Source organism: Pelophylax lessonae (genome assembly GCF_965119305.1).
Source record: "Pelophylax lessonae genome assembly, chromosome: 6".
Classification (NCBI taxonomy): domain Eukaryota; kingdom Metazoa; phylum Chordata; class Amphibia; order Anura; family Ranidae; genus Pelophylax; species Pelophylax lessonae.
The window spans coordinates 73981447-73999483 of NC_138773.1; the positions used below are offsets into that span (position 1 = coordinate 73981447).

The window sequence follows — 18037 nt, forward strand, 5'->3', positions numbered from 1 at the left end:
AGTAACAAGCAAGTTATCTTTGTCTAGGAAATTAGCTGATTTCCATATCACCAGAAACAAAACAATACTGTCAATGGGTTATATTTACAGATCTTAACTGATTTTCTTTAGCAACTTCTGGACCGGAAGATTTACCCCCTTAATGACTAGGCCATTTTTTGCGATTCAGCACTGCGTTATTTTAACTGAAAAAGGAGCTGTCGTGCGACGCTGTGCTCTAATAAAATTGATGTCTTTGATGGTTTTTTTTCCACAAATAGAGCTTTCTTTTGGTGGTATTTGATAATCCTTGCATTTTTTATTTTTTGTGCTATAAACAAAAAAGACAATTCTAAAAAAAAAACCAATATTTTTCACTTTCTCCTATATAACATTCCCAATAAAAACAAATTGAAAATCAATTTTTTTCATCCTTCTAGGCCAATTTGTATTCTGTTACATATTTTTGGCAAAAAAAATCCCAATAAGTGTATTTTGATTGGTTTGAGCAAAAGTTATCGCGTCTACAAACTAGGGGAAAGATTTTATGTGATTTTTATTTATTTTTATTTATTTATTTTTTAATAGTATTGGCGGCGATCAGCGATTTTTAGCAGGACTGCGACATTGCGGCGGACAGATCGGACATCCAATTGACATTTTTGACACTTTTGGGGGGACCAGTGACATTACTACAGTAATCAGTGCTAAAAAAATATGCACTGTTACTGTACTAATGACACTGGCAGGGAAGGGGTTAAACCAGGGGCGATCAAAGGGTTAAATGTGACTCTAGGGGGTGTTTTCTAACTGTGGGGGGGGGAGGGGTGGGCTTGTGGAATCAACACAGGGACCTGTGATCCTAAATAGGAGGAACAGAGGAGCCCCTGTGTTGATAGCAGAGAGAACAACGGTCCGCTGTGTTTACACATTACGCATTTGTGGCTGCCGGCCCTACAGGTCAGCTTCCCCGCTGGCGAATGGGCACGTGCGTGCGCTTCCGCCCCCAGGATCACACCTGCAAACCGCCGTACAGGTATGGCGATTTGCGGGAACCTGCCGACATGCCGCCATATATCTGCGGTGCCTGGTCGGCAAGTGGTTAAAAAAGATTTCTTAAGGTGTTTAAGGTGTGTAAGTTGGCAAAAGATGGCTCGTATGTGGAAGTTGGAGCCACGGGTGGCACTATCAGCACCACCTGGCTCAACAAAAGTTCATTTGAAAATCTACTTACCTGGGTCAAAATTATTGGCTGAACAGTGACTGCAGCCAATCAGATGTAGTCACTGTTCGGGTATTCAGGCAGCCGTGGGTGCTGCAGTGGCTTGAATTGCTGACACTGGAGATTCCTCCAGTAAAGCCGGATACACAATAGTAGTTGTGTTGAACAAAAAAAAATAAAAAAAGCTGAAGAGATCCTGTACTAATAATCCAATGTTAGCATTGTACAGCAATCTCCCCCGCTGAGCTATTGTGTTCTGACAGGGGGATGGCCCCCTTGCAAGAACCCACCAGTCAGCTCTGGTTGAGAGTGCTGATTGGATGCTGATTGGCATACTTTTTTCCGATCATGCCCCTACGAAAGAAGATGCCGTACACAAGAGCCGAATGTCGGTCAGTTTCGGCTCGTGTGTATGTATCTTTACTGTGCCATACTGAGCCTGAACACTAAAATGAAGTCAGCTCGAGGTCATATGATTTGTACTAACAAGCTATAAGATTTTGGACTTTACTGGTAGCAACAAAAGGAGAGCCACATATGATTATAATAAAATACCAGTGTTTATTACAAAAATGCAAAACATTTAAAAACCATCAATAAAACCATATATTTATATTGACTTGGTACAATATACGCTATATATTAGGAAATCAACATGTCCTTGCAAAATGTTCCAAGAGGTCGACACGTTTCACATAGTTGTTTCCTCAGGACCTCAATATCTTGGCAGCAAAGAAATTTGCCCTATACAAGAGAAAAATCCACATTTAAATAGTCAATACTATTACTATAATACTAATACTATAATAACAATAGTATCATATGATTTGAAAACGTGACATAGCTCTTGGTTCCTTAGACTTACTTTCCTTTTACTCTATTGCAGTGTTTACAAACCTTTTTTTTAGTTAAAGCTTGTTTGGCTGTACTTTTCCTGTAGATCACAGGAGTGCAGTTTGGGGATGTTTGGAGATGGGGGGTATACACCTCAAAGACCCGACAGGATCAGCAAAGAGGGAGCTGTGGGTGTGAACTGTTTGAGCCGCATCTCAGTGGTGAGATGTGTCAGCTTTATACTACCCCAACTTCGGGCTCTATAGGAGAGTAGAATGGTGCCATTGTGATGGTTGCCTATCATTTATGCTCTTTAAACCTTCTACACATGTGAGTGGTCATTTTTTATGCTTTTTAATTAGTAATAAAGGCATCAAATTCTGCACTATTGCCTCGTTTCCACTGAGTGGAACGGTTCGGGTCGGTACAGTTTGGAAGGGTTATAATGGTCCGGCCTATTCAGGTGAGCGTTTCCACTGCAAGTCTGGACTATTATCTGGACTGAGCTTTTCGTTTGACGTGAGCATTGACGTTTCCCTGTCCGCCAATCAGTGGAATGTATCGTGTAACGCCAGTAGCTCTGCCCTAACCGTACCGTACCATTTCCTATGGCCCTAAATCTGAAGGAGGACCAGGAATGGTGCGGTTTTGTTCGGTTGTATGGGCCACTTTCATAATGGAAACACTCAAAATAGCGTACCGTACCGAACCGACCCGAACCGATCCGCTCAGTGGAAACGAGGCATTAGTGTTCCCATATTCTGCTATTAAAGTGAACCTACTGGTTCATGGTATGTCTATGTGAATCTACTGGTTTTCTCAGGGCAAAAGTTCACTTAAAGTGGAGTTCCACCCTATTTTTATACTTACCTCCATCTTCTCGCTCCGGGTCACCTGAAAAAGAAATGGATAATCGCATATTTTTTTTTTTTTTACTTACCTCGTAGCGAAGAAAATATACTTACCTTACTTCCTTCTTCCTCCTTCCTCGGCCGCGGCCCGTCGTCACTTCCTGGCTCTGCAATGATTCCTGGGAGCTGGACGTCATAGCTCCCAGGAATCATTGCGCCTGCACCGGCCCCGACGTCAGTTCCGGGTCGCGCGCGTCATCCCCTTCTAAACAGCTTCTGGGCATGCCCAGAAGCTGTGGAGGGGTGACGCGCGCGACCCGGAAGTGACGTCGGGGCCGGCGCAGAGCATCGTGGGACCACAGAAGGCGGAAGAAGACGCCGAAGAGGACGCGCTGGCTTCAAGCTGCCCACATCTGAGATGGCAGCGCTGGACAAGACGTTTGCAAGGTAAGTATTTCGTCTTGCAGGTAAGTGCAACCCGGGACAGATCAGAGGCTAGCCATTGTGGAATGCACTAGCCCTGACTGTCCCGGGGGTATTAAAAAAAAAAAAAACAAATCCAGGGTGGAACTCCGCTTTAAAGTCATGAAAAGTTAGTAAAACACCAGTAGTATGACATACCAGGTGACTTCTTTGGGGTAAGTTGGTGTGTAAATTTTGAACAAGAGCTTGGCCCATTCCCCTTTATTCTACTGTGCCTCACTTTGGCCATTAAGGCTTCCCTTCACAGAAATGGACCAGTCATGAGTTACTGAAAGACAGGAAGGATTGGGCAGGTTCTTGATCATGGAATTGTTCAAAACTTTCTGACTTTCTGACTTTGAACCTCACACTTACCCTCCTGTCAAAATGTACACTATCACAGTTATAAATGCTAAATCATGATAGTAAATGCTTGTGTAGCACTGCCCCCGTAGGGGTCGCTGAGTATAGATTTCCCTGGGTCTCCCTCTGATTATCCTGCAGCCAGTTGCTTGGATATTTTCACTGAACCAGGTGCACACTCATCCACTCTTTATCCAATGACCAGTCGAAGGGATTTGTTTTTTTGTATTTATTGGTACAACTTGGATAGTAGAAGGGATTAGTGGGATACTCCAACTTTTACTATGCACAGAGGAGGACAACTCTCCCTTGGCCTCGCTTGGTTAAACTGAATAGCAGACCTTCTGCTGAACCATACAGCATTTCTATGGAAGAAAAGTCCTTAGCTTGCTCTGGCAACAGACTTAATGAACACTGATTCTTCAGGACATTAACCAGTATTCTCTTCAGCTGGCACCCATCCTCTGACTTTACTAGCTTGAAGGGATGGCCTTCACCAAACAGGCCCCTAGACGTAGATCTGTACTCACAGTAACCAGGAACAAATCCTTCTAGGTGTATCCCTCTCCCAGTCAGCTCTGCAGGACATCTGGGTTGCAGCTTCTGCAACTCTGGCCCTCAGGTCGACTACCTGAGGCCGCATGGCAGCCTGTACAGAGGAGGGGCAGCGACCCCCCCTTCCTTCGGGACCCGCTCTCCAGTGGAAGACCCCAGGCATATGTGCTCTTTTGGTATAAATACAGTCACCCAGCATGCCTTGAGGCACCTTCCTCTGCCAACGGCCAGAGCTGTATCTACACCCATGCTCTCATTTGTCAGGTTTCCTTCTACCGTCCAATATGCCCCTTCCTATTGGACCAGTGTGAAACAGGCAGACAACATGAGCAGTATCTGATCACACTGAGCAGACCCTATCAATGGATCACTGCTCCTTGTTAGGCAGAGAGTACTTTGTGTTGGCCTGACAGTCCCCATGGTAAGCAGGGAAACCCAAAAACTATACACTCTCTAGCACCTACCTAGGAGGGTGCTACATCAGCATGTAATAAAAGCAAGTATCTATAAAACAACCTTATTATCATGGCTGCAAAACTCTTCCTGAAAAAAGGTCAACCATAATTTTCCAGTGCTCAGCTGTAAAACCCATTATAAGCCTTTCTTGCTACTGGTTTATAATCTACAAACAAATCATCACCAGTGGTTGGCATCAACTTTTTCGAGAGGGAGTATCTAAAGAGTTTGAAATGTCAGCTTGGAAATACTTGTTCTTTTTTGGAATGTGAGCAGTCGTTAATGTTTAGTTTTTGTGTTTCTTTTCCCATTAGGTCCCTGGATAGAAAGTTGCAGAGGCCAGTTCTTGGGAAATCTCTTACGCTACCCAGCATCCCTCAGTCTCCAGTGCTGACTAGAGTTCCCCAACTTCAAGAAGGAGTCCCCCGCCTCCCTTCCACATGTTCATCCAGTACAGACACCCTGACATCGTGCAAACTGCCACCAGCTGGTACGTTCTACAATACAGAAGGTTTGGAGTGGTTTGTAGTTATGAACGCCATTTTGAAAAGTAGATAAATTGTCCTCCTTTGTACTGACAGCACAAGACAAATTCATATGTGACTTTATGAATCTTGGCTTTCTGTAATATACAGCAACAATAATGTAATTTTCAAACAAAACAAAACTCCGCAATTTATCATTAAATGTATGACAAGACATTTTTTGGAGAACGGGAAAGAGTTAGAACTCCTGTCAGGGTTTATTTTTACTGCTGTCTAGGCTTCATTTGAGAGATTTGTTTTCATTTCTGTTCTTGCTGACAGCCTTTCCCAGCCAGGGTTCCTCCAGAGGTTGTTAGGGGTTTCTAGAGCAATGGGAAACCTCTGCCTCTCAGATGAGTAACCACTAACAACTATCTGTAAGGGGGTATTTTTCCCAATGTCTACAGACATAGGTGTGCGCATCCTAGCCTATTGCATTTGGGTGCGCACCCCAAAGCTCAAACACACATGCCTCTCTCTGCAGCCTCAGCTGCACAGGACATTGAATGAATGGGAAGTGCTCTGTGCTTACATAGTTACATAGTTAGTGAAGTTGAAAAAAGACATCAGTCCATCCAGTTCAACCTATGATGTGTGTGTGTTTGCTTTTAACCGTACATTGTGTACCCCTGTATGTTGTGGTCTCCAAGGTGCCCATCTAATAGTTTTTTGAAACTATCAATGCTCCCAGCTGATACGACTGCTTGTGGAAGAGAATTCCACATCCTTACCGCTCTTACAGTGAAGAACCCCTTACGCATTTTAAGGTTAAACCGCCTTTCCTCTAGTTTTAGTGAATGGCCACGTGTCTTATTGTCTCTCCTCTTTCTGAATATTTTGTTCCTTATGCTAGGGTCGCCAGTACAGTATTTGTACATTGATATCATATCCCCCCTCAATCGTCTCTTCTCCAGAGAGAATAAGTTCAGTGCTTGTAGTCTTTCCTCATAGCTGATGTCCTCCATTCCCCTAATTATTTTTTTGCCCTTCTCTGGACTCTTTCCAATTCCATCACATCCTTCCTGAGGACCGGTGCCCAGAACTGGACAGCATACTCCAAATGTGGCCGGACCAGAGTCTTGTAGAGCGGGAGAATAATCTCTTTATTTCAGGAGTGAATCCCCTTTTTTATACAACCCAGTATTCTGTTGGCTTTGCTTGCGGCGGCTTGGCATTGCATGCCACTGCCAAGCCTGTTGTCTACCAGTACCCCCAGGTCCCTTTCCATCCTAGACTCACCCAGAGGTTCCCCCCCTAGTGAGTAGCTTGCTTTCTGGTTTCTGGCCCCCAAGTGCATTACTTTACATTTTTCAACATTAAACCTCATCTGCCATGTAGTTGCCCACCCCGTTATTTTGTTCAGGTCCGCTTGTAAGGTTTCCACATCCTGCATAGAAGATATTGGCATGCTTAGTTTAGTATCATCCGCAAATACTGAGATTGTACTAGATATCCCCTCCTCTATATCATTTATGAATAAATTAAACAGGATAGGTCCCAGGACAGAACCCTGGGGGACCCCACTTTCCACACCCGCCCAATCCGAGTACTCCCCATTAATCTCCACCCTCTGTACTCTCCCCTGGAGCCAGTTCTCTATCCAGGTACTCACCCTATGGTCCATACCTACCTTCCTTAGTTTGTACAGTAAGCGTTTGTGGGGAACAGTGTCAAAGGCCTTTGCAAAGTCCAGATACACCACATCCACCGGCTTACCTTTATCTAGGTGGCAGCTCACTTCATCGTAGAAGGTTAATAGATTGGTTTGGCAAGAACGATTTTTCATGAATCCATGCTGATTACTACTAATAATACCGTTTTCATTACTAAAGTCTTGTATGTGGTCCCTTAACATCCCCTCCAAAATCTTGCAGACCACAGATGTTAGGCTGACCGGCCTATAGTTACCCGGGATACATCTCGGCCCCTTTTTAAATATTGGTACCACGTTGGCTTTTTTCCAATCAGCTGGCACCATACCCGTGCTGATTGGCTTCCTGTTCATTCACAAACTGAACCTTACTAAACACTGTTTAGTATGCTTCAGTTACAAATGAACGCAGTGGGTGAGTGTGTTCACTGTGTTCTTTTAGAAAAGGAATGCACTGGTAAATGACGTATTTACTAGCTTCTTCCCCCACTCTCCATCCTGAAATATACTGACATCCCAAGCTGAAAAGACTCATTTCAGAGAGGTGGCACTCTGCACCCCCTCCCCCCACCAATTTAACACAACTAGAGGATGATCAAATGAAATGGAATCAGTATACAGTGGTTTACTTCTTCTGAGAGATATTAAAGGAACACTCTAACCACCATTACCACTTAAGTGATTTGAAGTGGTCATGGTGGTAGGGGTTAGAAACACTGCACATGCTGGGATATTAACAATTATGTGCTGGGGGCTAGTTGCACCCCTAGCACATGTGACTTAGGCAGCCAGAAAATGTCATGTCCTTGTTCATACATGTATGAAGGACATGACATGTTATTATGACAGAACACAACTAGCTATTAAAAAACATATTGCAACAATTTACACACGCTAATGCACATATCTTTTCTACCTATTTTGCAGACTGCTGGCGGGTACTACTGGCTGGTACTGCTGGCGGGTACTGATGGCTGGTACTGCTGGCTGGTACTGTTGGCCTGGTATCGCTGGCTGTACTGCTGGCGGGTACTGCTGGTGGGTACTGCTGGCGGGTACTGCTGACTGGTACTGCTTGCGGGTACTGCTGGCATGTACTGCAGGTGGGTACTGCTGGTGGTTACTGCTGGCAGGCACTGTTGGCGGGTACCGCTGGCAGATACTGCTGGCGGGTACTGCTGGCTGGTACTGCTGGCAGGCAGCTGATGCTTCCTATATGGCTCATGTCACAGGCGGAGTGCATCCTGTGACAGGAGCCAGAAGTACGCAGGAAGCATCGGCTCCATTCTTCACTGACACAGCATACACTGCACCTGGGATATCGCGCGGCACTTGCGGGTGTCAGGGAGCCGCAGGCCAAATGCAGGAGAGTCCCGCACGTCGCGGGAGACTTGGGATGTCTGAATATAGATGTGTGCGAACATCGCTCTAGGTAATCTCCCTCCACTAACACACAGACCAGGTGCTGGCCCCGTCCATCACGGATTCCAATGAGCAAAAAAAGGATTCTGGTTGGCCACACATCCAGTAAAATCACCTTTATTTCAACAAGTCCACAAAACATGTCCAAAAACAGAAATAGAGGGAAACAATATCACCAGCTAACTCATTTCATGCTCCCTTAGCGCTTAGTCATAGCTCAATCTGTCTTAGTCATAGCTCTCCATCCTGAAACAGGGCAGTCCCGATCCTCTGCTGGCGCTCCTGGCTCCTCCCCTTGACCAGTGCCCCCAATAGCAAGCTGCTTGCTATGGGGGCACTGATGCATACTCGCTCCCGAGCCCTGGCTGTATGTGCACATACTGTAACACAATCAGGGGTTTATTTACTACAACTGGAGAGTACAAAATCTGGTGCAGCGCTGCATAGAAACCAATCAGCTTCCAGATTTTTCATCAAAGCTTAATGGAACAAGCTGAAGTTAGAAGTTGATTGGCTACCATGCACCAGAATTTGCACTCTCCAGTTGAAGTAGATCAAGCCCGTAGAGCCACAGCTTGGCCCTGCTCCCTGCTTTCTCCTTTTTGACTTACTGGCTGTAATTGACAGCGGTGGGAGCCAATGAGGAGAGCGAGACCTGGGACAACCGTGGCACCCGTGGATTGAGAGGGGGCTCAGGTGAGTACTACCAGGCTGTGGGGGAGCAGCACATGAAAGGTTTAAAAAAAAAAACCTTCAGCCTTTATAACTACTTTAATTCTTCCTTACTCTATCCAAAACTAGAAAAAAGTTTGTGCTTTGATATGCAATTCAAAAAGCAGTCTGAGTTTCAGGGAATTCACTGCACCCAGGAAAGGTTCCTGGCAATAATATCTCAGAAGAAGAGTCTGCTGCAGTCAGGGGGGAAGCATTTCCCTTGTCCCCCTCATCACTCATTGACCTGTTTAAGAAAGTAACTTTGCAGCAGCTAAGGTGGATGCAGCAGCTGAGGGCTGTACATGGTACATGGTTGTGTCATCTATGTACAAACACCTTGGTACAGGAAGCAAATTTCCTGCATGATGCCGGCTTTCTGGGGAGAAAGCTAGATTAGGGCATTGCCAGGGGCAGCACTCTGATCTCATGTATGCGCTTACCATGGAGAAATATACTTGACGCTAGGACCGCATCAATGAATGAGTCATAATAAGCAAAGCAAATTGCTTAGAAATTAAAGGTACCTGCTAGTCAAACTCAAAAATTTAGTATGGAAATGCATGTAGGGTACACTGCTTGCCAAACTTAGTTCTTTGTTTTTTGTCCTGGTATTGCTTGATCACACCAAGCCACCCTGCTGTATAAAATCCTCTGATTGACAGCAACTTGGCCTTCAGGGAACATTAAAACATGAATGTGTTATTCAGAATGTGTTGGGGATTCCCAACTATGCCTATCAAAGTCTTACTGCGATGTATACCAGTGTAGCACCCTCCTAGGTAGGTGCTAGAGAGTATAGTTTTGGCTCTGTCTGCCTATCAGCAGGGGCGGATCCAGAGTCTAGTCTCAGGAGGGGCACTGCCAGAAAAAAATGTGTTGCTTACAGAACTGTTTTTAACGTATTATACGGTCCTAACCTTGTTTAAAACAGTGACCCGTTTATCATTCCAGATTAGAATATTACATTTCAAACAGACAAACAGACATGATACAGGAGATGGTCAGAGACTGCAGACATGATACAGGAAATGGTCAGAGACTGCAGACATGATACAGGAAATGGTCAGAGACTGCAGATATGATACAGGAGATGGTCAGAGACTGCAGATATGATACCGGAGATGGTCAGAGACTGCAGACATGATACAGGAGATGGTCAGAGACTGCAGACATGATACAGGAGATGGTCAGAGACTGCAGACATGATACAGGAGATGGTCAGAGACTGTAGACATGATAGAAGAGATGGTCAGAGACTGCAGACATGATACAGGAGATGGTCAGAAACTGTAGACATTATACAAGAGATGGTCAGAGACTGCAGACATGATACAGGAGATGGTCAGAGACTGCAGACATGATACAGGAGATGGTCAGAGACTGCAGACATGATACAGGAGATGGTCAGAGACTGTAGACATGATAGAAGAGATGGTCAGAGACTGAAGACATAATACAGGAGATGGTCAGAAACTGTAGACATTATACAAGAGATGGTCAGAGACTGCAGACATGATAAAGGAGATGGTCAGAGACTGCATACATGATAAAGGAGATGGTCAGAGACTGTAGACATGATACAAGAGATCAATGTATCAATGCAGCCTCACCAGTGGTCATCAAATGCAGCTTCCCCAGTGCCAATCAAATGCAGTCTCATCAGTGCCCATCAAATGCAGCTTCACCAGTGCCCATCAAACGCATTCTCACCAGTGTCAATCAAATGCAGCCTCATCAGTGCCCAACAGTAGTAAAAAAAATACTTGTCAGGGATTCCAAACCTTATATCTCTATCCAAAACTACATACACTTGCAGCACAAAAATTAGCCAGATGATAAACAAAAAAATACATGTGCTTGTAATAAAAAGGTGATATCAATAACCAAATAGGAGCAGCCAGCACAGTTTCCTGGTAAAAACAATATCAACAATAATAAATACATTTAGCGCTTTAAACGTGAGTAAATAAAGTCCATAACATTAGGAGATGAAAAGTTGATAGATAGGGATCCAGTGACTGTGGTTCCACACGACAGGTGCTAGTGAAAAGCCCCCACTGGTAGAGGGGACACACACTGATCCTTACCCCAAATGTTGAACTACTCAAAAGTAGTCAATAAAGCGTTTATGTAATGAACTTCAAGCTGTCGTACTCCTGGAGTCTTTTGGTAACTGTGTCCAATCAAACTATAACACACTCCTTCCAGGACAATACTCTATTCTTTTTTGTTGAAAATGTGAAACCAAGGTTCTTAATTCTCTCCTCAGCTCGCGCCTCACTCTTCAAATTTTTGGCAAAAAGAATACAGTATTGTCCTGGAAGGAGTGTGTTATAGTTTGATTGGACACAGTTACCAAAAGACTCCAGGAGTACGACAGCTTGAAGTTCATTACATAAACGCTTTATTTACTACTTTTGAGTAGTTCAACATTTGGGGTAAGGATCAGTGTGTGTCCCCTCTACCAGTGGCAGCTTTTCACTAACACCTGTCGTGTGGAACTACATCCCCTAGACTGTTCGTTGACTGAGCCAGAGAGTAAAGAGTTAAATTGTGCATGCTGCAGTTGCTATCAGTATCCCAGGGGGATCCCAAGATGAAAAATCCAGCAGCCCTCAAGGGGGCAGTGCTACACCAGTCATAGTTTTTTGTATACACTTATGTTCTAAATAAACTCAGGGCAGCCATCAGAAATATTGGGGCCCCTTACACAGCTTTAGGTCTGGACCCCCTGGGGCCTACATGTGTATGGATTGTCCCCCCACCTGATGGCTGCCCTGAATATACCGTACATATTCCTGATCTTTCAGTAAGGGACTGCAGGTGCCCCTACTCCATTCATATATCACTGAGCAAGAAGCATAACATACTGTATATGTAGCCACCCTGCCTTAAGCAGGATAGTCTATTTAAAACCACTTGATGAAGATTTACCCCCCTTCATGACCAGGCCAATTTTTGCGTTACTTTAACCACTTAAGGACCAGGCTTATTTCTGACACTTGTTGTTTACAAGTTAAAATCAGTAATTTTTTGCTAGAAAATTACTTGTAACCCCCAAACATTATACATTTTTTTTAAACAAAGACCCTAGAGAATAAAATGGAGATCGTTGCAATATTTTATGTCACACCGTATTTGTGTCTTACAAAAGCAAAGTTTTTGGAAAAAAATACACTTTTTTGAATTTAAAAAATAAGAAAACAGTTAAGTTAGCCCATTTTGTTTCCTATACTGTGAAAGATAATGTTATGCCGAGTAAATAGATACCCAACATGTCATGCTTCAAAATTGTGCTCGTGGAATGGCAACAAACATTGGTACTTAAAAATCTCCATAGGCGATGCTTTAAAAAATTCTACAGGTTACCAGTTTAGAGTTACAGAGGAGATGTTGGGCTAAAATTATTGCTCTCCCTCTAACGATTGTGACGATACCTCACATGTGTGGTTTGAACACCTTTTACATATGTGGGCATGACTTGTGTATGCGTTCGCTTCTGCGCGCGAGTTCGGAGGGACAGGGCGCTTTCTTTTTTTTTTCTTTTTTTGTAAACATCCCTTGTAATAGAAATAAGCAGGACAGGTCCTATTTAATGTGTAAAGGGAAGGGATGCGCTAACTGAAAATGGGAGCAGCAACTAGAACTCCCTAATCTTGAGGAGAAAAAGGAATATGTAATGTAAAGGTGCTAGGGCGCTCTAAAAAATATATAGTCACAGTTAAAAAGTGTAATCGGCAACCATCATGAAAAAAAATGGGCCCTTTAAGGCCGTTGGGAGGAAGCGACGTATGATGTCGCTCTGGTCCTCCAAGGCCAAAGAGTTGAGTGGGGGCCAGCTTGCCCTCGACTTCCTGCCTAGGAGGGTAAAGGATCGGATCATTTTCCCCGCTAAGGACAGCTCCGGTAAGTGGGAAATATGAATGGGAAGGGGGGGGGGGGTAGGCACCTCTCCTTCCACCCATAAAAGTGATCCCACGGCGAATACGCTACTGGGGCCACTTTTATGTGAAAGAGGACCGCCTGCCCTGTAAAAAAATACCAGGGTTATGGCAGCTATCTGCTTCCATAACTCCAGTATTTAACATCAAAATAGCGACGTAAAACTGCGGCGGGGTCCGAAAGTGGTTAACTAACAATAGAACCGTCATGAGACGCTGCACCCAAATAAAATTGATAAATTTAGGCCAATATGTATTCTGCACCATATTTTTGTAAAAAAAAAATCCCCATAATTGGTTTGCACAAAAGTTATAGCGGTTACACACTTTGGAATATATACTGGAATTTTTATTTATTTATTTCTTTATTTTTTACTAGTAATGCCGATGATAAACGACTTATAGCGGGACTACGATATTGCGGTGGACATCTGAACACTAACTGACACATTCTTGGGGACCAGTGACACTAATACAGTGATCAGTGCAAAAAATATGAACTGTCACTGTACTAATGACACTGACTGGGAAGGGGTTAACATCAGGGGTGATCAAAAGGTTAACTGTGTGCTTAGCCTGTGTTTATGTGTACTTTGTGTGGTGCTTTCACTAGAGGAAGGAATAGATTTATTCCCCAGGTGAGTGGCGTACGCGCGCGCCGCCTGTGACCCAGCCTTGCTGTGATTAAACACATCAGATGTCGATCACTGGGTGCCAGCCAATAGATTACTGCTGGCACCCCGCGATCATCATGAATTTACACAGGACAGGGCTCTGCCTATGTAAATAGGGCCATGGCAATTTTGTTTTTTCTCTTTACACTGCACGGCACAGAAGCAGTACTGTGTATACTCCTGGCATCCTATAACCAGTGTAGCACTGTCCCCCCAGGGGTAGCTGTATAATGGCCTCCTGTGATTACCGGCAGATAGTCACTAGGGGACAGTTCACTCACCAATCCTTACTCCCAGTGGCTCCTTACTCAATAAGCAATCCAGGGTTTTGTTTTTTTGGTATTTGTTGTGGAACTTGGATGGGAGATGGGAATAGTGGGATACTCCAACTTGAACTATATACAGTTGATAAGGAAAGCTCTAACTTGGCCTCACCAGGTTGCTTGTGGAAGCAGTCCACACACTGCTTTAATCATACTGCCACTTGTATGGAAACGGTTAAGTCTTCTTGCACTCTCTCCAGCAACAGACTTGATGTATTACATTATCTTCAGGACACTCTCTAGCATCCCCTTTACTGACACCCATCCACTGACTCTTCTAGCTGAAGGAAAGCCCTCACAGGTCAGGCCCCTTGACACAGATCTGTACTCACTGTATGAGGACTCTGATCCTTCCAGTGTCTCCCTTCCTCTTAGCTCTGCAGGGCCTCTGGGGTCAGTTCCTCTCTAACTCTTAGGCCCTCAGGTCGACCACCTGAGGCCACATGGCAATTTCTACAGAGAAGGGGCAGCCACCCCCTCCCTCCGGGACTCTGCTCTCTAGCTGAAAGACCCCAAGCACATGTGCTCTTGACATTTATACAGTATCCCAGCATGCACGGAGGCACATTCCTCTGTCAATCACCAGGGTTGTACTAAACGTCTGTGCACTCATTTGTCAGGTTTCCACCCACTGTCCAATATGCCTCCCTATTGGATCAGTGTGAAACACTTCAGACAAACTGAGCTGCATCTGAGCACCATGAGCAGACCTCACGAGCAGATCCTGCTGTCTGGTAGGCAGAGAACGATATAGATTTACCTGGCAATCTCTCTGGTAAGCAGAAAAGATCCAAAACTATACTCGCTCTCTAGCACCTACCTAGGAGGGTGGTACACCAGGTTGCAAGAACAATGTAACTCTTGTGCACATGCACAGTTTACCCAGACTCAGTTCAGTTTAAGTTACCTTTGGAGTGCTTTCTAAGTTTAGAGCTGCTAACATTCCCTTATTGCTCACCCTTTCCCATTTTTATTTGTTACTGGGTGCCATTTTTCTCCAGGTTCCAATGCCTTGTGGCAGAAGGGGTTAACATTGTGGGAAAGAGTGCTGACGTCATCTGTTGGGTGCAGTGTCACACACGCATGCTCTCCATGCACTCTTTTCTACCACACGGCATCAATGAAGCATCTACCTGATGCTGTTGCAAAGAGCCATGTGGAACTTTGATCCATTCCTGCTGTTTGCCTACAATGACACTGGTCACTTCTGCAATCCAATCCATCTGGTCGCGGACCCACACCTGCTACCAGCTGTCTGGGTTTCTTAAACCAGTCTGGGTTTCTTAAGTAGTTTAGGCCTTGTCTCTTATCCTGAGCCTATATCATGCCTATCCGCACTGTGGCGGCTCATGTCCAAGTCTACACATGGGGAAGGGTTGGGGGGGGGGGGGCACCTGGGTATCCCAGCTTACTTTTTACTAACAGTTTGGATGCTACTTGCAGCATGCCTGCTGAGAGTGCCAACATCTACAGCCTGAAATCACGTTGTCCTCTGCTGTTAGAATTTTTTTTCCTCCTTGGAGCTCTCCCTGGCTCTGTTGGTTGTGGCTGGGTCCTCTGTCCTCTTTACTTAGGTTTATATTACGGTCATGCAGTACATATTACCCAGTTGTTTGCTGATCGTGAAGGCCACATACCTTTTCTGCACCCTCTTCAGCAGATTCCATATCTGATTTCTCCACAACCATAGTAGCTTCTAAGCCATTGGCCATGAAGACTCTGATCTTAAATCACTCAAATCCTTCACTGATGAACTTACTTCTGAGGAGTCGCTGTCTACCGCTATTACTTCCAAGTTAAAGGAGACAGTTTCAACTTTTTGATGCGGTGCGTGACATTATGAAGCTGGGGAATGAGCCTGTTGCTTCTATCAGTGCTGTTTCCAGCCTTCGGTCATTAAGGGCTTTTAAGACAACCTATACTTTCCCTTTGCGTCTGCTTTTCCAACTGTTTCTCAATGGACATTGGGAACACCCTAATAAGTTCCTAGCTCCCCCTAAGCTCTGGCTGAATTTGTATGAGAATTTTATTCCGAAGTGGTCCATTTCCACCATGGATTCAATCATGTCTCACCCTAACAAGATAGCTACCATACCAGGGTACATCTGCCATAAAGGTCCTCAATGAGTTCTTGCTGCTGGGTTCCTCTCTACACCTGACTTTACCTTGTCAAACCACATCATGGACTGAGACTCATGCGCCATCCTCTATTTCATCATAGCATCCTTCTATAACAGGGTTCTATACTGCTGTATGGATTTATTGTATTTATGGTACCAGACATGTCTTAGGCCAGACTTCAGACTCTCTGGGTTTAGGTTGGAACACTTCAATTCAGAAGATGTCCAACTCTTTGCTTTTCCATTAGAGTCCCAGGGTTGATGGTAGAGTAGGCTCCTTTGAGCCTTTGCCCATTTTCACTCCAGGCATCTGCAATGCACTGTTGAGTTGTTATGGAACAAATTAGTCCTTAGTTGACTTGGTTCATGCCAGATACAAGGCTATTTCTGGCCTTGTGACTGCGGAGTTCAGCTATTGATCAAGAAACCCTTTCCTCCTATCTCTTGGAAGCGACAATTGCCATCCTGCTTCTTGGTCGCTGGCTTTAATGGAATCTCATGAGCATCTCTGCAGGAATCTTTGCGATTCTCTCACTGCGGGTATCTGTACGTTTCTCTCTCTGCAGGCATCTCATCTTTGTGATTCTTATTGTGCTTAAAGCTAGGACATCTACTAAGTCTGCAAGGTCTTTCACTGAATGTGGAAGAAATACGAAAGATGTGATATGAGTTCTAGACTAATGCCCCGTACACACGTGCAGATTATCTGAAGACTTCTGTCTGTAGACTTACCAAAACCATATAATATGAGGTCAAACCTAAACACTTTCGATTTGTATGCAATCCGGCAGGCCCTTGCACTACATAGAAAAGGTAAATCTGAAGACAAAAGTCTTCAGATAATCTGTGCGTGTGTACGGGGCATAAAGGTTTTGAACCTGAGACCAGAGAATATAAAGTTTCTCCTGTAAAAGGACAACTCCGGCAGAAGATGTGTCTAAAGCCCCGTACACACGCACAGATTGTTGGTCGTAAATTGTTGGCCAACGTCCGATCTGCCGATTGTAGGCTTGTTAGTATGATGCTTCCGACAACCAACTGCAAATTTTCGGCAGAAAAAAATCTGGGGTGCATGCTATAAAATTTTTGTTGGCCAACAAAGAACGGCCGATTGTTCCTCAGTCAGTACAGATTTCGGCAGACAAAAATCAGATGAGCAAGACTGGGCATGCTCAGAGAAGAAAAAACACACTGAAAGTCAACCAGAACATGACATCACTTCTGAAGTTGGTTTTTGTTGGCCAACAAAAGTCCAGTGCAAGTCTGGAGCACATTTCAACCAACAAACAACACTGGACAAAAGTTGGCCGATCAGTTGGCCAACAATCTGTGCGTGTGTACAGGGTTTAAATCAGAAGGAAACATTCGTCAACTGTGTAAAGAAAAATTTCTGACTGAATACAAATTGTAGAAAACAAGAGTGCAAAATAATAGGTTAGTCTTTACAACAGCGGAGCTGAAGAAAAGATGGTCATCCTCTTAAGACACTTGCAAAAAACAAAGACATGCGGGTGCTAGGGGGGGTCTTACTCAGGGCTGGCCTACAGCTTTTTGGTTTGCTAGTGCCTAATCCTCCAGTTGGCTACAGTATAACATGTAGGTAAATATTTCTTGTGTACCTCAATGGACTCCAAGAAAAGGATTTTACTGTGAGTACGAAAAATTGTAGCTCATAAGAACTGTCTTGCAAGAAACTGAACACCTTGTAGCTATGTGGGAAGGGGTTCGGGTCACATCTCCTGTGAATGGAATGAATTATTTTTACAATATGCAGGGTGGAATAAAAAAAAAAAAAAATGTGTGGTTTTGATTTTTGAGTGATATGTCAAGGCTACATGGATCTTTGCACTGGTTGAGCATTTGAGGATTATCCTTTTAAAAAAAGAGATAGTAAATGAGGTACAGAAAAAATCTAGGCAGTGATATTACAAAATAAATGAGTAAGA

General features: G+C 44.3%; 1 protein-coding gene across 2 annotated transcripts in view; it reads left to right on the forward strand.

Moving 5' to 3' along the window:
* The window catches only part of LOC309559025 (ankyrin repeat and fibronectin type-III domain-containing protein 1-like), a 722127-nt gene that overhangs the window by 156029 nt on the left and 548061 nt on the right, over positions 1-18037 (forward strand). For both annotated transcript variants that reach the window (XM_082262137.1, XM_082262136.1), the window contains one exon: positions 5037-5212. In XM_082262137.1, the coding sequence (XP_082118263.1) occupies positions 5037-5212 (176 nt within the window). The remainder of the gene's footprint in view (positions 1-5036; positions 5213-18037) is intronic.